Below are 19,238 nucleotides of genomic sequence, written 5' to 3' on the forward strand. Positions count from 1 at the left end.
TAGATGAGAGGCTGTGGAAGATGAAGTAATCTTTAGGTCAATTTATATAGAGCCATGTATTAGGGTTAATGCGATTATATCGTAGCCGTTAGAATTGGAATGATAATAATAAAGGCCCGTTATGATATACTAAAGGCCCATTACTATATTGGGCCTGAATTGTGAATTTAATAAATGACTAATGACCCGACCCGTCTGATTAGTTGACCCGCCAACTGAAATCATGAAAATTATATGCTCTGCTGAAAAAATCCCAATTACGTTTTTGTTTAAATCGGATCTACACACCTGAGCGATAATATTTGATCTTACAGAAGAAGATTCTTGTCTCTTTGATAAATTCTCGGAGTAAGGAGGAATCTGTGTCCGGGGGAGTTTGAGCTATGTGGAGTTCGATTGCCAATATTAAGGAGAATTTGAACAAGATCGCCCTCGATGTCCACGACGACGAAGACGACGAAGATCTCACCATTTATGGGTCCACCAATGGCGCCGCCGGCGCTGATTTATTGGGCTCTGATCGGAGGAATTCTAACGGATTTAGGTACTCGAGGTCGGTGTCGAGGTCTCCGATGGCCAATGGTGTCGAAACGCCTGTTAATCATGAGGTATTGGTCTTGTTCTTGCTCATTCTTGAATCATCTTCTTCTGGAGTGTTGCTTTATTTAAATGACTGTATAAGTCTTAGTTGGGTTTTTGTGTGTTAACTTAATACTCTGAGAATTGTTTATTATTTTTTGGTAGATTGAGAGGTATAAAGCAGAGATCAACAAGCTTCAAGAATCAGAAGCAGAAATCAAAGCTCTTTCTGTAAATTATGCGGCTCTTTTAAAAGAAAAAGAGGTAATGAATGTACATGGTTTTTTGTCAAGAGTCTTGCACATACATTGGTTTCGTTGCTCTTTACTCACACAGAAGGCAACATGGTTACAGGATCAGATATCCAGATTGAATCAGGAGAATGGCTCGTTGAAACAGAATTTGACTTCAACTAATGCCGCTCTCAAAGAGTCTAGAATGGATCTTTCCAGGGCATCAAACAATAATGCTATCAAGGTAGATATGCTCTATACTTTGCAGTATCTCCATATATACCATTGTTAGTTGTTTGCTTAAATGATGTGTAATAGATTGTATATGATGTGTAAGTGATGCTTCTCACGATTTCTTACATTAGACTAACTAATTGTCTTCTGCAGGGAAACAGTGATAATTCACCCAACAGGTCACAGAAGTCCCCGACAAATTGGAAAAGTCGAAACCAAATGTACAATGGTATTGCCTCCAAACAAAACGGGAACGATTCCGAGTCGCATAAAAATGAAAAGGTATTTCTATCGTATAATTTGCCATGTTATTAAGATAAAGATTTGCATTGTTTTCTTTGTTAGATACATGTATTCTGATGTATTGATGTATCAGAGTTTCAAAATGACTTCTTCAAAAATTTTACTTAGATATATCTTGTGCTATAAATTAATCTGGTGTTTGCTTTTTGCTGAACGCGGAACTCTAAGCGACAATATGAATGCCTTTTAGGAGTTTGCAGATATGCTTGAAGAGAGAACCAGGTTGATGGCATCTGCCCAGGCTAGAGAACTTGAGAAAGAGCGAGAAAAATCAGCAATTCTTCAGATTTCACTACAGGGTATATAGCACCACTCGTTGCTTGATTGTTTCTTTACTTCTTATTTAGTCTCACTCACCTTGCTTTCATCAGAGGGGCAGAAACAGAATCAATCTTTCAAGGAGCAACTCCAGTCTCTGAGGTTAGATAAAGAAAAAGTAAGTATTTTCATCTAACATTATTCCAGTCTCTGAGGTTACAATTTTTTTCGTTTACTTAGGTATCACCATTGTTACATTACAGTTTTGTAATCTGATTGATGAGTAGACATTTATTCCAACTGTATGCAGACGCTCATGGAGAGCAACAAACTACGTAGTGAATTGGATGCAAAATTGGCTGAAATCAAACAATTGCAGATGAAGTTGAGTGGTCGGGAGCAGCAGGCTGTTGGCATTTCCATAGAAAATCTAAAAGAGGTTAACAAAGCTCTGGAGAAGGAAAATAATGAGCTTAAGGTGCATTGTTGTGCAATCTTAACAAGGAATGTTTCATTTTTAGTTTTCCTCTGAGCTTCAGACTCTGATACTAATCTACATTTTTCTGTTGTGTAGTTGAAACGAAGTGAATTAGAGGCTGCTTTGGAAGCAAGCCAGAGGTCAACAACTAGGAAACTCTCCCCAGAGGGCACAGAAGCACTTAGTAGACATCATAGTAGTTTGGACAAGGTTCTTTAATGCTATTTTTTTTTTGTTCAATTGGTCCTTTAACCATAAGAAACATAGTTTTTATACGAGATTCAAGTGTGGAGCAAGCATTTATTGTCCCTTCTACTTTTCTTCATGTATAATTAGGAGAAGTCTGGAAGCTTTCCTGGGAAAGAAGATATGGAGAAATCTTTGCAGAGGCTTGAAAAGGAGTTGGAGGAAGCACGAAGAGAGAAGGATAAGGCAAGGCAAGAACTGAAACGGCTTAAACAACACCTGTTAGAGAAGGTTATTATCCTAAGCTAATTTCTTACTTGCAAAGTTTATTGATTATCCTATAACTATAACTTTTAAGATGTGTAGTGAATTATACTTTTGAGTCTTTGACAGTGTTCTCTTGATATCTGCGAACAAAATTCTATAATAGTTTTCTTGGTTTATGCTTACAGGAAACTGAGGAGTCTGAGAAAATGGATGAAGATAGTAGACTGATTGAAGAACTCCGCCAGACCAATGAATATCAAAGGTCTCAGATACTAGGTTTAGAAAAAGCTCTTAGGCAGGCAATGGCTACTCAGGAGGAAATCAAGTCGAGCAACGACCATGAAATCCGGAAATCAAAGGGTATAATTGAAGACTTAAATCAAAAGCTTGCGAATTGTTTGAGAACAATAGATTCCAAAAATGTGGAACTTTTAAATCTTCAAACTGCTCTTGGCCAGTACTATGCTGAAATTGAAGCTAAGGTTTGTATTTATTATGAAATTTTGTTTCCCCTTCTATTAGATGTAACCTTGATTCATTTATGTATTTCAATTCTTAAATGTTCTAGGAACATTTTGAACGAGAGCTTGTAGTGGCTAAAGAAGAGGCAATGAAACTCTTGGCTCGTCTGAACGTAAAATTTCTAATCCTTTGTTTTGTCAAGTTGTCAACTATATATGATATGTCATATGGATTCTGGTTTATGCCATTTTTCTGTTTCTTAAGGATGTTAATGAACGGTTAGAGTCATCAAAGAAAGAAAAGGAGGAAGTGACATCGAAGCTGTTGCACGCTGAAACTATTGCAGCAGAATGGAAAAACAGAGTAAGCAAGGTTGAAGAAGACAATGCAAAAGTAAGGCGTGTTCTTGAGCAGAGCATGACTAGGCTCAACAGAATGTCCGTGGACTCAGATTTTCTCGTTGATAGGTGGGCCAGTAACGTTTATTTTACATGTTATTCCATGTTTCTTCAGATTCTGATCATCTTCTCATATTGTTCCTTCAGGCGTATTGTTATTAAGTTGCTGGTTACGTACTTCCAAAGAAATCACAGCAGAGAGGTAAGATTTGTGAAATTATAATTCAATGATCCATTTTGTTTTACTTAGCCTCTCAGACAAGTTATATCACAACTTTGAAGAGGCAGTAGAAGAAGGCTTCGATTGTTTCAAACCAAATCTTTAACGATTACAGTTTATAAAAGAGCCTTAAGCTAATAATTATAGAGGAAAACACTTTATTATGACTTTTAACATGTAAAGCTTATGCAAATAACATTGAGCTAATATGTATCTCATCTGAATGTTTCTGAGTAGGTCTTGGACCTAATGGTTCGGATGCTTGGATTCTCAGAGGAAGACAAACAGCGAATAGGATTAGCACAACAAGGAGCCGCGGGTAAAGGTGTAGTTAGAGGCGTACTGGGATTACCTGGTCGGTTAGTCGGTGGCATCTTAGGAGGTGGTGGCGGCGGTTCACCAGAGTCGCATCCTAATATAGCTTCAGATAATCAGGTACCAGTGGCTTCACAAAGAAATAGCGTCTCAATTGAATGAAATCATTTGCTTGATCTATTTGTCTCTTTTGTTGGCTCTCAGTCTTTTGCAGAGATGTGGGTTGATTTTCTACTTAAAGACGCGGAAGAGCGAGAGAGAAGAGAAGCAGAGGATGCAGCAAACAAAGAGCAAAAGAAGGCTACTAATACTACTACTACTACGCAGAGGCCACTTTATGAGCAAACTGATTCGGAGTTTTCAACGGTGCCTCTTACATCATCGGATAGTAATCACAGGCTCTCCAGATTACTCACTTGACCCAGTTTGGTATATATACTCTTCTTATACACGTTTTGTAAGAATCCGATTATCCGAATATCTTGCGTCTTGTGTTGTAATTATCTCTCTCTCACACTATATTCCATTAATTCTTTTTCTATACCATTGATTTGGAGAATTAAAAACAAAAAGAAATTCTGAAGCTGTTTTTTTATGATGTACTGTATAATATACCATTTATATTGTTAATTGCTTTTATTTTCACCTGTCATGTAACTCCTACAAAATAATTCATTACTTTTTTAGCAACAAAATAATGACATATTTTTATAAATGGGGCTGTCCAAAACGAAACATTGTCTCACGTTTCATGAACTCAAGAATCCTCCATTGATAGCAGGAAAAATATAGTATTGGAAGAAGAAGAAAAACAATTGTAGTCAAAAGTTTGATAAAACTATAAAGGGACGGACATTTGGGCCATTAGCGGCAAAACTCTGCAAGTGACCACCAATTCCACATGATCAAAAACTTAAAACCAGAAAAAAACATAGACGTAATCTCTTTAACCCAACTTTGCCTTTGCCTTGAGAGAAGCAACGGGAATCTTAGAAAGGACCTTCTCATCAAACACCACATATTGTTTCTGCAACTCCTTCATTGCTTTCTCTGCCAATGGGTCAACCTTGTCTTCGTGTTTCTCGTACAGCATTGGCACTGTGTGCAATATCACGAAGCAGATGTAGACCAAAGTCAAGAAATTGCACCAGTTGCCCACCACTGAGATGATCCATAGACCAACAACAACCTGACATAAGAAAGCTCGTCATCAGATTCAGGAACAATGATTAACTTGCAGGTTCTTACAGGCTACGGCATGCATCCTATTCTCACACATTGTTGCATTAAAAGACTAGTGATATGTACTGTTTACGCAGTGAATAAACAACGTTCAACAGATGAGAGTTGGAAACTTAGGATGAAACTGATTCCTACACGAACTCTACCATTTTCTATATTGTTAAACTGAAGTCTAAACGTCAGCAACAAAGATTGAGCATACCATGAGGAATTTTTTCAGGTCCCTTCCTAAAGCAATGCTTCGTAGGATAACGAAAGCTTGGTTAAGTTCGTTTCTCAAAGAAGAAGCAATCACAAGGAAAGCGTCCTCGGGAACATGGACTTCAGGAATTTGAGGTGGAGTCCTGCAAATATGAAAAAAAGGTTTTAAGACCATTAAAACAAGACAAACAACAGACATCGAGGCTTAAACATGATCAACGGTCTGAGTCTTACTTGTTGATAAATGTGTGAGCATTGGACCATAAAAAGAGGCCACCAAGAGCGAGTATGGAAATGTGACACAAAAGACTCAACAAATGATACTCAACAAGCTCGAACAGAACCCAAATAGCAGTGGCAACACCAAGAACAGCAGCTGACAGCTTTTTATCCCTCCACAAGAACACATCAGCAGCTGCAAAGAAGAAGATTCATTGAGACATAAGGCCAACGACATAAGAGAGAGAAGCATACAAATCAGAAGTCAAAAACATAATAAAGCCAATTCATTGGTTTCATAACAAAGTTCAAGTCTTAATTTTGAATGCCCAAATCATTCAGAGGAAACAAATCTTACAAGAACAAGATATGTAAAACCAAATCTTAAACGAGTAATTAGACCCTCATTGAACAGATCAAGCATCAATAAATGAAAATATATGAGATTTAGATTAAAAAGGCTTACGCTTTCCACCACCAAGAACCTTATGAACAGGCTTCTCTCTACCAAACATACGATAGATCTTAGCCTTGACAGCCGAAGGCGAATCCGGTTTCTCGTATTCGGATTCAGACGATGAAGACGAATCGTGATGGTGAATCTTCTCAGAGATCTTCTCCATCAGAGAAGGTTCCTCCGCCGGCACAGATTTCTCAATTTCTTCCGCCATTGATTTTTCAAAAAATTCTCAACAAAGAAAATCCAAAATCGTGTGAAGGAGAGGGAGGAAATAAGCAAACAAAGCAGTGAGGGGGCGAAAAAATAGGTTTTTTATTACAAAGAGGATTTATTATAACCACGAGCCTGAGGTTCGGTACCATCCGAACGTGTGATGATGGTTCGTTAACGGCGTTCGTATTCATTAAACCCATTAATGAAAGAAGCAAACGGACGTTATTTGACGGAGAAGCAGAGAGCCTCGAGACGTGTAGGCAACCAACCAAAGAGGAAGGCTGGTCATACCTTTCCATTAAAGTAACCGACACTACGGTTCGATTTACGACACGTGTCTGACATTTTATCGCGAAATCGACGGCTCAAATTTAATCCTCTTTATGATGAAGCATTTAATTAAAAAAGGGCTGATGACGTAACTCTCTCTTTCAGTAAGCGGCTTCGGTCTAGGTCGAATGTTTAAGACTTTAAGAAAATTCATGGGTAAGGGGGTCCCGATGATTTGTAAAAGTCTACAAAGTTTTTTTTTTTTTTTTGATAGTATAAAGTCTATATAACATTCATCTTTTTGTAAACTTAGCGGTTAGAAAGATAATAAATTGAAATCAAAGCGAGGTTAATTACTTGATTACAAAGACATACTACCACTAAGCTCCAACAGTATCACCACCACAAGATAGTGCAGGCAGGGGAATAAAAAGCGAATTCGTGGACTAGTTTAAGTCAAATAACTCATTCACATTTCATTATTATGTAACAATATTTTCAACAAATATATAAATAACATATGTTCACACTATCCGACCTTCTCTCTTGTGAATTATCATTAACGTGCGCTTTACAATAAAAATAAAAAAACCCCTTCTCCCTGCTATCATCGAACCAGGAACTTCTGGTCATGTAGGAATAATGCAAAATTGCTTCACGGCAACGCTTTATAGGATCGATAAATAAAAGTGTGTATGCAAATACAAATTCAGGATAACTCTGTTATCTTTGAAAATATTAATTGCATTTATAAAAAAATTGTCATAGACTAACTCAACCACATTTGGACCTACGAGTTTACGAGATAACTTCATCAACTACTGTACTTGGGATAAAAGAAAAATAAACTATACTATCTTCACTATTTTTGTTCCCAACTTTAGAAACATCTATTTCCGACATCCAACAAATCTAATACTTTAACTAAAGTTAGTTTCCGACCCTTTGAACCTGAAAAAAATAACGGAAAGTAAGTTACCTTGTTCAAACTCAAAACCCTTTTGTGTACTGTATGTTATAAAACACGAACGCGTATTTTATTTTGAACCGCTCATACTGGAAAAAAAAAGGTTTCAAAAACGTTTTAAAAAGGATAAATTTAATGAGGTAAATCATTCAAATTGGATTTCGTTTCGATGATATTAATGGCAAACCCCACTTTTGACAAAATTTTTTAATTTACAAAATCAGTAAAGTTGTAATGAAACGGAGCAAAAATAATAAAGATTACCCTAATTAGGCGAATGGATCTATGTAAATCTATACTAATAAAAAGTAGGAGCTATAAGCTCCTAAAGGTGTCCACATAGGATTTTAAACCACCAATAGGGATAAGACATGTCACTCATTAATATTTTTTAAAATCCTAAGAATTTTAAATATTAAGAATTATTTTAAACAACCTATAAGGATTTGACATGTCATTCATTAACATTTTTTTTATTTCCAGAATTTTTAGAAAAAGGAAAATTTTAAATTTATAGAAATAATAGAACTATGTACAACGTCCCACATCGGCTAGAAATCTTAATTTTACAAATATTATTTTAACTATACATGTGTTCATATTACTTTCTCTGCGAGTAAAGATTTTGGTTTGAGAAGTTTCAATACATGTGGATCTTAAACCGAATAAGTATATGGATGAAATTATCAATAATTGGGTTCATGTGTTGACTATGCTGGTCTTCATGAATTGTACAAATTTTATGAGAAAATAAAAGATTTTGGTCTTGGAGTTTGATGGATTAACAAGTTGTATGGTAGTCTAAAAAATATATTTTTCAGTGAAAATGTTTTTCAGTGAAAGAATGTGAAAAAGTTGCGAGGAAGAAGAAGAAAAAGAAGAAAAAGAAGAAGAGTATAACGAAGAACAGGATAAAAGTAACGATGACAATTACCATAAAATTTGACAATGAAAATGACAAGAAAGAATATAAAAAATAAGAAAACATTGAATAAAAAACACGAAAGCATAGGTGGTAGCGATCAATTAAATATGAAAAACGAGATTAATTCGAGATTACAAAATTATTTCGTTTTTCTGGTGGTCAAAGAAATGGTTTAGGATATGTGAGGTCACCAGTTTGATTCGTCTTGCCTGGACGTCGAGTTAATTCATGATTTTTTTGATCTGATTTGAATGTATAACACAACTCATTTTTATATTTTTAAAAATTGTGTATCTGAAATTTAAATTTTTATTTAATACTAATATAATTTATTTTTATAAGATAATATTTCATTATGTCATCAATCACATACTCCCTGCATTTCATAATATAAGATGTTTTAGAGAAGATTTTTTTGTTTCATAATATAAGATGTTTTAAGTTTCTATGCTACTTTTAGATTAGTTTAATATATTTTATTATGCAGTTTTATTTATGATTGGTTGAACTTTTTTAAAGTGATTATTTCTAATATTTTGAAACGGAGTAAGTATATTTCATCAAAATATATCAAATAAACCCACGCGTAGCGTGGGTTCAAAACCTAGTAATAATAATAACTATCATCTTCTTGCTCTCATCCGATCGGCGGCATACTGCGAGAGCGGCACAACTTCCGACAAAGGTGTAGACAGAGGTGTAGATGTCGGCGTCGGAAGCGGCGAGTTACGACAAACAGGACAAGATCCGTTGAGTTTAAGCCACGCATCAAGACAACACAAATGGAAGTAGTGTTTACACTCGGGCATCATCCTCAGCATCTCCGCTTCTTTATACTCACACAAACAGATCGAACACGTCGTATCTCCTCCACCGCCAAACCCATCGGAGGACGCGGCGGATGAATCTTTTGAATAGTGGAACTTAGGGTAAGAGTTGATGACTGCTTGATCGAGTCCCACGACGACATCACCTGCTTCGAGATCATTGTCTTCTTCAGCGACGAAGATTATACGAGGGAGGATTACACTTCCGCCACGGTCTCCTACAGATTCCACGGCTGTTGTGCGGCGGCGAGAGTCGCGGCAACATATATATGAGGATAGAAGGACGGTAGAGAGAAGGACGAGGAAACCGAGAGCGATGGCTATGGAGTAGCCAAAGCCTAGAGTTGTGAGGTAAGAGTGGTTGGAGCCGTGTAGTGGTGGCGACGGTGGAAAAGGAGGGTGGTTTAGGAAGACTGAGGCGGAGGAGGCGGCTGTTGACATTTGATGGTAAAGAAGAAGAAGAAGACCGGGTCCATGTGAGAGACAGAGAGAAGGAGATTGATAGAAAAAGATTTTTTAAAAATTTAATTTTGTTTTTGAAAATTTTGTATTTTAATTAATTTAGAAGTGAAGAGAGGTGGGTGGGAATTGCAGCTGATGCATTTAATATAGTTTGGAAACTGAAATTTGCATTTATTAAATAAGTTAGGTCTTATTAATTAAGTGGCCCAACGCCAAGGAATATAAATTTGTTTACTCTCATTGTATTTTTTTATTTTATTTGATAATGTGTTCGAGCCTTGTAACATTGACTGTTTAACAATATTTTTGTCAATTTCGTATTTGACGGGTCGAATTAGAAAAGACTATTTTTATACTCCTTTCGTTGTCTTGTTTTGTTGATTTTTTTGGTTCGAATTGTGTGATTCGAGGCTTCTCACTGCAATTTACTAAAAGCTCTCGTTGGCTCTTGGGTTTCGTACTAATTAAAGACCCGAGGTTCGAAAAACTGCGAATGGTCGACTCGCAAACGAACAACCAGTGGGCATGTACGTAACTTAACCACGACGACCAGACATGGGGATGTGGTTAAACTAGCAAAGTAGTAGTATTTGATTCATAGATTAGAAAGTATTACACATGATTTAATATTAGTTCGACTAAGTTAACCAAGGCGGACTAACTAATAATGTAGAACGAGTCGGTTTAGTATGAAATAATCAAATAAATTAATACGCTAATGGATTAGTCGTCGGTCAATTCTTGGAACATTGACATAAGTTTGATATTTTAACGAAAGCGTTATGTTTACTCCATTAATAAAAACCAGCAACTGTACAAAACCAAAAAAAAAAAAAACAATTCAAGAAACCAAAACAAAATAATCTAAAACGAATAGAACATGTAAATAGTGATCTGTCATGAAATTTCGAATCCACTCGCATAAGGTTGAATAATAAAATAAAACAATAAATCGATCCTAACGTAACGTACGTATACGTATACCTCAAAGACCGATTTTATTCTTGCAGTCGACATCTTGAATCGCCTGGGCGGTGATGTTCACAGCCATCGTGCAGTTCATCGTAACCGTCACGTGCTTCTTCACGAACAAAATCTTCACCTTACCACCAACCCTAGTATAACTCCTCACGTTCACAAGACCCGACGTACTCACTTCTCGACTCAAACCCGGATCCGCCAACATCCGATCAATCATAATATCAACCGTCAAGTTCATCCTCGAAGTCCGACGTGGTTTCGCCTTCCCTGGTAGCCCACGAGCTTCACCCACCACCGTTCCTTTGTAATATATATCCGTCGTAGTGTTGGAGTACTTAAACGACGCCATATTTGGATTCTTGACTGACACGTCAACGATCATGGAGATGTTTGTTCCCAAGAGTTGGACCCGATCAGTCCCAATGACTGAATCTAGGCCGTTGACCATTACGCGGTTCATTTTGATGGTCGGGTCTTTGACTCTGAACACCGTGAAAACTAAAGTCAACACGATCGTGAGTAGAATCAGAGATGTTACAGTGCCGCAGATTAAGCATTTCATCCGCTTCCTGCGACGGAGAGTGTTGTTCCTGGTGTTGGAGGCTGATTCGTCGCTCACCGGAAGAATGGTCGCTGGAGCTAGTGGACGAACATGTTCTGAATCGTTGTTCATGGTGGGGATATTTTGTTTTATTGGAGTGATTGATTAATCATATGGTTTAATGTGATTTATATATAAACGAAACTTAGCGACGGAGAATTTTTGAATTTTATATTCTACGTGTCCTGTGTTTCCTGTGCTATCAATTGTTTAAGAGAAACTTAACGAAAATAAACAAAAAAGTAAAAGGAAAAATCAATGTAATTGTCCTAACCACTAACAAAATTGGGTCAATTATTTCGTGGAAGATGGGAATAATATTAAATTGGGTCTGATTTTATTATAACGGTCATATGACTTCATGCGTGGAAGAAAAGTAGAAGCTACGTATCGGTTGGGATGCCGATTCCGCCAATGAGAATTAGTCAGCTCGTTACACGGGTTTGACTTTCGCGTCAACGTCCGAGGATTCTTTCGAGAAGGAAAAAAGGAGTATGGTAATACTGTATACTACTATTTGTTTCCACTTGGAAATTAATTAAAGGTAAAATCTAACTCTAATGTGGTTAAATTTTCATCAAGTTATGTTCAGTATTTGGGTGTGAATGCATCCAACATTGTGTTTGAGGATGATGATTTTGTTTTTATTGATCTTTCACGATTATATGAACAGCTAATTCAATCATTTGAAAGAACAAAGACAGATAATTTGGAATTTTGAACACTAAAAGCATTTTTGTTTTTGGGTAGTTTAAGTGAACTGAGATGCAATTTGCTCCTAACTAATTAATCTTTCTCAATTATGGTTAGCTGGAGACAACCTAGCTTCATACATTACATGGTCCCCCTTGCCTATTTTGCTCACTTAACTACAATCTTTTCTCTATTACTAGTTAAAAAGCAAAAAGTTTGTATGTAAATAACTTTAGAGTTTTTGTGTTGAATGCTGGAGCAAGTTAAATTAGTCCTCCTGTTATTGGTATGCCGTATGCGAACTCATGACCTTCACACACAGGTATTCTTGGCCCTGTAGTTTTCACTCTTGCCCAAAATGTCTACAGTTTTACTAATATTGGTTCAAACCTCTCGACATATAACAGAAGCAAGAAACGTATTTACTATGCAATCATCTAACTAAACGTTATAAATCACACCACGAAAAACATATAAAAACCAATAAACATCCTTAACAATCCAATAACAAAATTAACAACAACAACAAAAAAAAGAGTCCAGAATATAAACTCCGATCGTCTATGAATACCGAATGGTACTTTATTGAACATTAGATTATAATTAAGATGCAAAACTATAGTTGAATTAGAAGAAGTCGCGAAGGGAAGGTAGCTTAATCTCACCCTGAGTAGAGATAGGAATGGTGATGTCACCAACAACAGGAATGTCGAAGGTTAGTCCAATGTCGAGTTGATAGTCAATGTCCCAGTCCGTACACATGTCCTTCATCAGACTAACCGCTATGCTATAAGCCACCTTAACCGGTACGTCCAGAATCGTTGTGCCGCTCCCAACCAAAGAACCCGGGTCCGGTATTGTCCCCGACGCGATCGTCCTACAGCAACCATAAACATTATTAATCAGCATATCATATATGATGAACATAACTAAACTACACATGACTGTTATGACAATGTTATCTTAAGTTTAACTCCTTAAAAATACAAAACCTGAGACGATCTATCGCTTACATGTGTTATTAGTATTTTGCATACATGTGTATATCTATACATTATGGGTTCATATAGATGCTAGATATCATCAATGCAAATGGATCGGATAATAAAATTGGTAGCTGGATATATGTATCAACGAGGCTCAATACGAAACACAACTTGTGAAAGAACCAGATTTTAGCCATTTTGGTGATAATATATTTATTACTTCATCAATAAATAATCAAGCATGACATCAGATATAAGTATAACTAACTAACAGATTTCGAATCATTTACTACTGAAAAAAAAGAGATAGATCGGATTCACCTAACGAAAAGTACACCATTTAGAGTTTAAAAATATGTGAGACAGATTAAAAATATGCATCAGGCTAGATCTATGTAATAAACAAGTGCACGTACGATCCGGATACGTTTTGATACACGACACCGAACAGACGTGAACATACTCAATTTCATTCGTCGGATGAATGGATAGCGTAGATCAGACGGTACAGAAATTACAAAGCTAAAATACAAATAAAAGAGAGAAGCTGACCTTGTGGCACTCTTGAGGATGTAAGAGATCTGGCAAATAGGGATGGATTGAGAGTAAGGATTCTTGACGGAGACCTTGGCGTGATAATCAACTCCTGCACGTGTCACGCCTTTGAAATCAACGTCGTCCACGGTGGCTTCAGGCGTCGGAATATTCGCTAGCTTCTCCGCAAAGAAACCTTTCGCTTTATCTAACAAGCCTGAAATCACCGACGCCTTCTCTTCCACCACCTTTTCATCCGCTGATGCCATTTTTTTTTGTGTTTTGTTTGGTTTTTATCAATCGTATACTTTCAAAATGATCAGATCTCTTCTTATCTCTCTTTGTAATGTCTTATTGCCTCTGTGTCGGTTATATATATTTGTTTCCTCTTTTAAGGATGAGTAAGATAATAGCTTAATTTCCGGAGCGTGACATTTTTATTTTATTTATCTTTAGTTGTTTTTATAAGGAAAGGTACAATCTAATTATTCTGTTTTTTATCATAGAAAATTAAAAGCGGTCCATAATGCATATTCGTAGGAAAGATCCGTTTTTGGAGCATGATGATGGTCATAACGTGCGTTCCTTACTGCTTTGCTTGTCCGATAAATATACTCCTCCTAATTACTTTTTGCTATAAAATAATTATATGATGTTTTTATATAGATTTTTAAAAGAGAGAATCTAATACCCATTATATTAAAGGTCTTAAAAATTAATAAATTAATAAATTAAAATATATTAAAATTTAGTCATAAAAGTAGAAAAAGTTTAATTTTTTATTATTCAAATCTGTACAATATAAGATGGAAATGGTATCTTCCATTTACTTTTTTTTTTGTTAAATAATCTTAAGAATATGGAAACATATATATTCTCATTTACAATTAGTCAAAAACATAGCTTTCCTGATAAAACATGGTATGCAAAATATTGGAGGTAGTAGGCTATACATAATAACGTAACCTTTCTGTTGATTGCATTTGCTAAAGTTAACATGTGGATTTATGAGGAACTTGAACATATTATTATTTTTTTTCCCATAAAAAAAGGAAAAAAGAAAATCACTAATCCATATTTATTGGTATACTTTTGTGTGGCTTCGACTTCGTCAAGACTTTTTCGCTTCGTTCGTGCCTATTTGAGGGTACTTACTGACTATCAAATCAATGATCACTCACGATGAGGCAATACTTTATTCAAAGTTCAAACGAATTGAAACTGATTATTGGCTGGGGAAATTCAACCGATTGAAACCATATCCAATTAGCCAGATTGCTTTAAAAATTAAAATGATGACTTGGTATTTGTTTTATTCGGATTACAACTGTATTTTTTTTGGTTATACAACTGATTAATAATCACAATGGGATTGAAATTACGAATATACGAGTACAAGGCCTCCGTTCGTTATACACTTATAAGTTATACGAACCATGGAACGTTGTATTGAAGATATTATAATTCTATAGATTTACTTACACAACTTACTTCCTATAGATTTACTTGTCAGCCTCTGTAATTCTTGGAGCAGTGTACATTAGTCCATTTTGGTACTCACCCTTGGTTCTGTAATCAATAATCATGCATTGAAAGATCAACCAACAACGAGACAGAGTTTTCGAAAATTAAAGATTTTACTACAGTTTAAGCAAATTTAAACTGAGCTAGAAATGGTCACAGAAACCTTAACTACAATTCTTTGCTATTCTCATATAAACTCTGAAAGAGGAACTTATGAGGGAATCTAAATAGGATGACACAAAGTTGAAATAGAATCCGGTTTTGTTAAAAAATAGAAAAAGCAAAAAAAACTCCGTCGCCGGGATTCGAACCCGGGTCTCTCGGGTGAGAGCCGAGTATCCTAACCAGCTAGACTACGACGGATTTTTGTTTACTTATTTACATATTCTGTATTTAACATAGTATTAAGCTATTGCATCGCTGTATCTGATTGTTTATTGGAAACTGGGAACCCAGGACTGAGTCGCCACTCTACAAATTAGTTCTGACTTATTAAATTCCTTGTTCTTGTAAACACAACAAACACACTCACAATCACACAGAGTGTTTTAAATTCATCGACATAACTTAACAATGGCTTCCTCACTCACTAGGAATTGCTCACGCTTCTCCAAAGCCATATCCGTCCGTTTCATGAGTAACCTACCGGAAGACACCGTCTACGGAGGACCAAAGCCACAAAACCCAAACCAAAGAGTGACACTAACACATCTCAGACAAAAACACCGGAAAGGAGAGCCCATCACCATGGTAACTGCCTACGATTACCCATCCGCCGTTCACTTAGACTCAGCTGGCATCGACGTTTGTCTTGTCGGTGACTCTGCTTCCATGGTTGTTCACGGTCACGACACAACACTTCCTATCTCCTTGGACGAGATGCTTGTCCATTGTCGTGCCGTTGCTCGTGGCGCTAAACGTCCTCTTCTAGTTGGTGACTTACCATTTGGTACCTACGAGTCTAGCACCAGTCAGGTAGTATAATCATAAAAATTGAATCTTTATGATTTTAAAGATCAATCCTTTATGATTTAGGTAACTAGATTCTTGAATCTTGATAGAGATGTGTCAACTGATTTTTGGATTTAAAATGTTGCTTTAGGCAGTTGATACTGCAGTTAGAGTTTTAAAGGAAGGAGGAATGGATGCAATTAAGCTTGAAGGAGGATCAGCTTCTAGGATCACTGCTGCAAGAGCTATAGTTGAAGCAGGAATTGCGGTTATTGGCCATGTGGGTCTAACTCCTCAGGCTATCAGCGTTCTTGGTGGTTTCAGACCACAAGGTAGAAACATAGCTAGTGCTGTTAAGGTTGTTGAGACTGCCATGGCTTTACAAGAAGCTGGATGTTTTTCTGTTGTTTTGGAATGTGTTCCACCTCCCGTGGCTGCTGCTGCAACCTCTGCCCTTAAGATACCAACCATTGGCATTGGGGCTGGACCTTTCTGCAGTGGACAGGTTCCTTCTTTTTTCGGTTTTTAATATTGAGTCTGTCCAAGTGCCAAATTTGTAATTCTTCTATCCGTTACTTGAAAACGCAGGTGTTAGTCTACCATGACCTTCTTGGTATGATGCAGCATCCACATCATGCTAAGGTCAAATCCTGACCCAATTAAGCATCATCATCGTTTTCGGAATTCATTCTCTTGTTGGTTCATTAGTTTTCAACGTTTTTCTTGTTTCATGCTCTTGGATTTCACAGGTTACTCCAAAGTTTTGCAAGCAGTATGCTAAAGTAGGAGAAGTGATTAACAAAGCCTTAATGGAATACAAAGAAGAAGTCTCTAAAAAAGTGTTTCCAGGTCCTTCTCACAGTCCTTACAAGATCACAACAAGCGAGCTCGATGGGTTCCTAACCGAGTTGCAGAAGCTTGGCTTTGACAAGGCTGCTTCTGCAGCAGCTTCAGCCGCTGAGAACATGGAGCCTTCAAAGTGATAACAAGATCCTCCCTGTAGTCAAATTCAAACAATAATAAAAAAAAAGATCACTGTTCAAATGTTATAAGTTATAACATTGAGAAGGCTAGTCATTTGTATGACCAAATGGTTGAAGGTGGGATGCTCTCCTGACGCTAAGATATATTACGCTTTAATTTCTGGTTTATGCCAAGCTAGATGCGACCATGATGCCCTAAAAATGGTGGAGAAATTGAAACTAGCAGGATTGTCTCTTGACTTGCTGGCTTATAACATGCTCATTAAATTGTTTTGTGATAAGAACAACGCAGTAGAAATTCATGAGTTGTTAACTAATATGGAGGGAGAAGGATTGATGCCTGATTATATCACTTACAACAGTCTCATTTCCTATTTCGGCAATCACAAGGACTTTGAAAGTGTGTTCATAGGACGATGGAGAAGATGAGAGAAGAGGGGTTTGGTCCAAATGTTGTAACATATGGTACGATAGTCCAAGCTTATTGCTACTCTGGGAAAATGAATGAAGCATTGAAGCTCTTCAATGACATGGGCTCGCACTCAAAGGTTTGCCAAACACAGTGATATACCACATTCTCATAAATGCCGTTTGCAAACTCCGAAACCTGAAACAAGCGCTCTGTCTGAATAAAGATATGATGGAGAAAAGGGTCAGACCAAATCACATCACCATGGACGTTCTAATGAAGCTGCTCCTAGAAGTTGAGACAATGCTTGAACTAACGGAAGAGATGGTTAAACAGTCCATAGAACCAAATCACATCACCATGGAAGTTCTAAAAAGCTGCTCCCAGAAGTTGGTGCTTCAAAGAAGCTAAAAGAAGTTCATGCAGGGTTACTCTGTCAATTCTCTGACTGAGAAGGATGTACATTTACTTTAAGCCGAGGTAATGAGACAATGATAGTATGTTTATGTGTAATCTTTACATGTCAGATGTACATTCATAACTCTGTGATCCCATGTTTTGAGCTAATGCATAACAACTCTTCAACAGATTCAGTACAGATCTCTAATAGTAAAGTATCCCATATTGATATTAGATTCAAAAGGAAGTTTTATATATTTACTGTTTAGAAATCTAATCTGAAACTGACATCATTCTTCATCCGCTAGTTTCCCATTAATCCACGGCTGGGTCTCAGAAGTTGCTTGAACAGAGCAATCTTAGGGACATTCCAATTCTCCACATGCCTGTAAGCATTCATAAAACTATGTCAAACAAGCTTCTTCTTCACAAGAATATCAAAGTTGAGATAAAAATGTGTTTTATTTGAGCTGCAACTCTCTACCTGCAAATTTTCCCGGATTCTGTGTCGAAATAATACTCCGTGTAACCAGTTGCTGTAAAAACAGATTTTGACTTCTCATGAATTTTCCATAAAAAGACATACTAAAAGTTTTGTCCTTTATTGTCTTCGTAACTAATCATTGAAGCTACAAAGTTGCAAACTTTATCCTAAAAGGCTACAAAAACAATCTGAAACTTTCATAAAAAACCTGACAGAATTGGTTTCCATGGAAATGCCATGACACAGCTAAACTTCCAATGTCCAACTCCTTTATCCTGCAAAACAAACTCATGACGGAGCTCCGGCGATGACATCAGAAAAAAACAAAAAAGTTTCATCTTTTATTAGTTTGAGGGTACCTCAAAATTCTCCCATTTCATGAGCTTCATATTCGATTTCTCGATTAGGCTTCCGAAATTAGTGCAATTCCTTTTAAAACGAGAAAGACCCTTGAAGGAACCAGCCGGATCGGCGAATTCGCACTTCTCCTCATAAACCTCCGGCGTCAAGTTCCCTGAAAACTCAAATCCCGATTCAGAAACAAAATCTCAGATTTTTTCTGATTTGGATGTTTTTGTTCACTGACCTGTGACGAAGTACGATCGTTTGAAGTCTTGTTTAATCGAATCCACTACAGCTACACGAACGGCTCGTCCCGAACAATCAACCGGAACCTCAAACCCCGTCACACTCGTAGGAGAAGTCTCCGGAGATCGGAATACCGAAGCAGCGATTCCGAGTAGCTCAGATCCATACCAAGCGATTTTGAGTAGAACATTCTCCGGCTCGGGTCCTTTACTTGTCTGTGGCTCATTCTGTCCTCTGCAACTCACTCCAGTTGCTCTGTATTGGCGGTTACGCCGGGAGATTGAACGGCCAGCATCGCCGGAGTAGATATGATTGACGGTGGCGATGGAATGAAAGGAAAGAGAAGCTACCATTCTTGGATTGGTACTGATTAGTTGAGGAAAGGC

At 37.0% G+C, this 19,238-nt stretch overlaps 7 protein-coding genes and 1 non-coding gene across 10 annotated transcripts; 2 read left to right on the plus strand and 6 right to left on the minus strand.

Moving 5' to 3' along the window:
- The first annotated feature begins 201 nt into the window (after positions 1–201).
- On the plus strand, positions 202–4,563 carry LOC104784699 (golgin candidate 4). Of its 3 annotated transcripts, none has more exons than XM_010509755.3 (15): positions 202–608; positions 745–843; positions 934–1,056; positions 1,200–1,328; positions 1,540–1,648; positions 1,721–1,785; positions 1,918–2,085; positions 2,182–2,295; positions 2,422–2,562; positions 2,724–3,020; positions 3,107–3,172; positions 3,265–3,467; positions 3,546–3,600; positions 3,856–4,053; positions 4,138–4,563. In XM_010509755.3, the coding sequence occupies exons 1-15, from the start codon at positions 384–386 to the stop codon at positions 4,351–4,353; spliced, it is 2,208 nt and encodes a 735-aa protein (XP_010508057.1). In that variant the 5' UTR covers positions 202–383; the 3' UTR covers positions 4,354–4,563. The 3 variants fall into 3 exon arrangements, with proteins under 3 accessions (XP_010508057.1, XP_087307878.1, XP_087307877.1); XM_087451752.1 differs by having other exon boundaries at positions 256–608; positions 1,721–1,769; positions 1,987–2,085; XM_087451751.1 differs by having other exon boundaries at positions 256–608; positions 1,550–1,648.
- Positions 4,555–6,538, minus strand: LOC104784700 (reticulon-like protein B5). Its single transcript, XM_010509756.3, has 4 exons — positions 6,062–6,538; positions 5,611–5,791; positions 5,378–5,519; positions 4,555–5,122 (listed from the first exon to the last, which is right to left on the minus strand). Exons 1-4 carry the CDS (start codon positions 6,264–6,266, stop codon positions 4,880–4,882), a joined length of 771 nt encoding a protein of 256 aa, XP_010508058.1. The 5' UTR covers positions 6,267–6,538; the 3' UTR covers positions 4,555–4,879.
- A 2,198-nt stretch (positions 6,539–8,736) lies between these two features.
- LOC104784701 (RING-H2 finger protein ATL67) lies at positions 8,737–10,036 on the minus strand. The gene has a single exon (XM_010509757.3). It carries the CDS (start codon positions 9,696–9,698, stop codon positions 9,054–9,056), a length of 645 nt encoding a protein of 214 aa, XP_010508059.1. The 5' UTR covers positions 9,699–10,036; the 3' UTR covers positions 8,737–9,053.
- Positions 10,037–10,485: 449 nt separating this feature from the next.
- Positions 10,486–11,605, minus strand: LOC104784702 (late embryogenesis abundant protein At1g64065). Its single transcript, XM_010509758.3, has one exon. It carries the CDS (start codon positions 11,371–11,373, stop codon positions 10,705–10,707), a length of 669 nt encoding a protein of 222 aa, XP_010508060.1. The 5' UTR covers positions 11,374–11,605; the 3' UTR covers positions 10,486–10,704.
- An 844-nt stretch (positions 11,606–12,449) lies between these two features.
- On the minus strand, positions 12,450–14,097 carry LOC104784703 (desiccation-related protein At2g46140). The gene is made up of 2 exons (XM_010509759.3): positions 13,533–14,097; positions 12,450–12,871 (listed from the first exon to the last, which is right to left on the minus strand). Exons 1-2 carry the CDS (start codon positions 13,781–13,783, stop codon positions 12,622–12,624), a joined length of 501 nt encoding a protein of 166 aa, XP_010508061.1. The 5' UTR covers positions 13,784–14,097; the 3' UTR covers positions 12,450–12,621.
- Positions 14,098–14,640: 543 nt separating this feature from the next.
- Positions 14,641–17,138, plus strand: LOC104784704 (3-methyl-2-oxobutanoate hydroxymethyltransferase 1, mitochondrial). Its single transcript, XM_010509760.3, has 4 exons — positions 14,641–16,013; positions 16,141–16,494; positions 16,578–16,631; positions 16,739–17,138. The coding sequence occupies exons 1-4, from the start codon at positions 15,612–15,614 to the stop codon at positions 16,970–16,972; spliced, it is 1,044 nt and encodes a 347-aa protein (XP_010508062.1). The 5' UTR covers positions 14,641–15,611; the 3' UTR covers positions 16,973–17,138.
- TRNAE-CUC (transfer RNA glutamic acid (anticodon CUC)) lies at positions 15,329–15,401 on the minus strand. The gene has a single exon. It is a non-coding gene; the product is annotated as a tRNA-Glu (tRNA).
- A 727-nt stretch (positions 17,139–17,865) lies between the features above and the next one.
- On the minus strand, positions 17,866–19,233 carry LOC104784706 (uncharacterized). The gene is made up of 5 exons (XM_010509762.3): positions 18,851–19,233; positions 18,624–18,778; positions 18,473–18,539; positions 18,265–18,316; positions 17,866–18,166 (listed from the first exon to the last, which is right to left on the minus strand). The coding sequence occupies exons 1-5, from the start codon at positions 19,203–19,205 to the stop codon at positions 18,085–18,087; spliced, it is 711 nt and encodes a 236-aa protein (XP_010508064.2). The 5' UTR covers positions 19,206–19,233; the 3' UTR covers positions 17,866–18,084.
- Positions 19,234–19,238: the final 5 nt, after the last annotated feature.

The sequence above is a fragment of the Camelina sativa genome, chromosome 5, assembly GCF_030686135.1.
Source record: "Camelina sativa cultivar CO46 ecotype springtype chromosome 5, ASM3068613v1".
Classification (NCBI taxonomy): domain Eukaryota; kingdom Viridiplantae; phylum Streptophyta; class Magnoliopsida; order Brassicales; family Brassicaceae; genus Camelina; species Camelina sativa.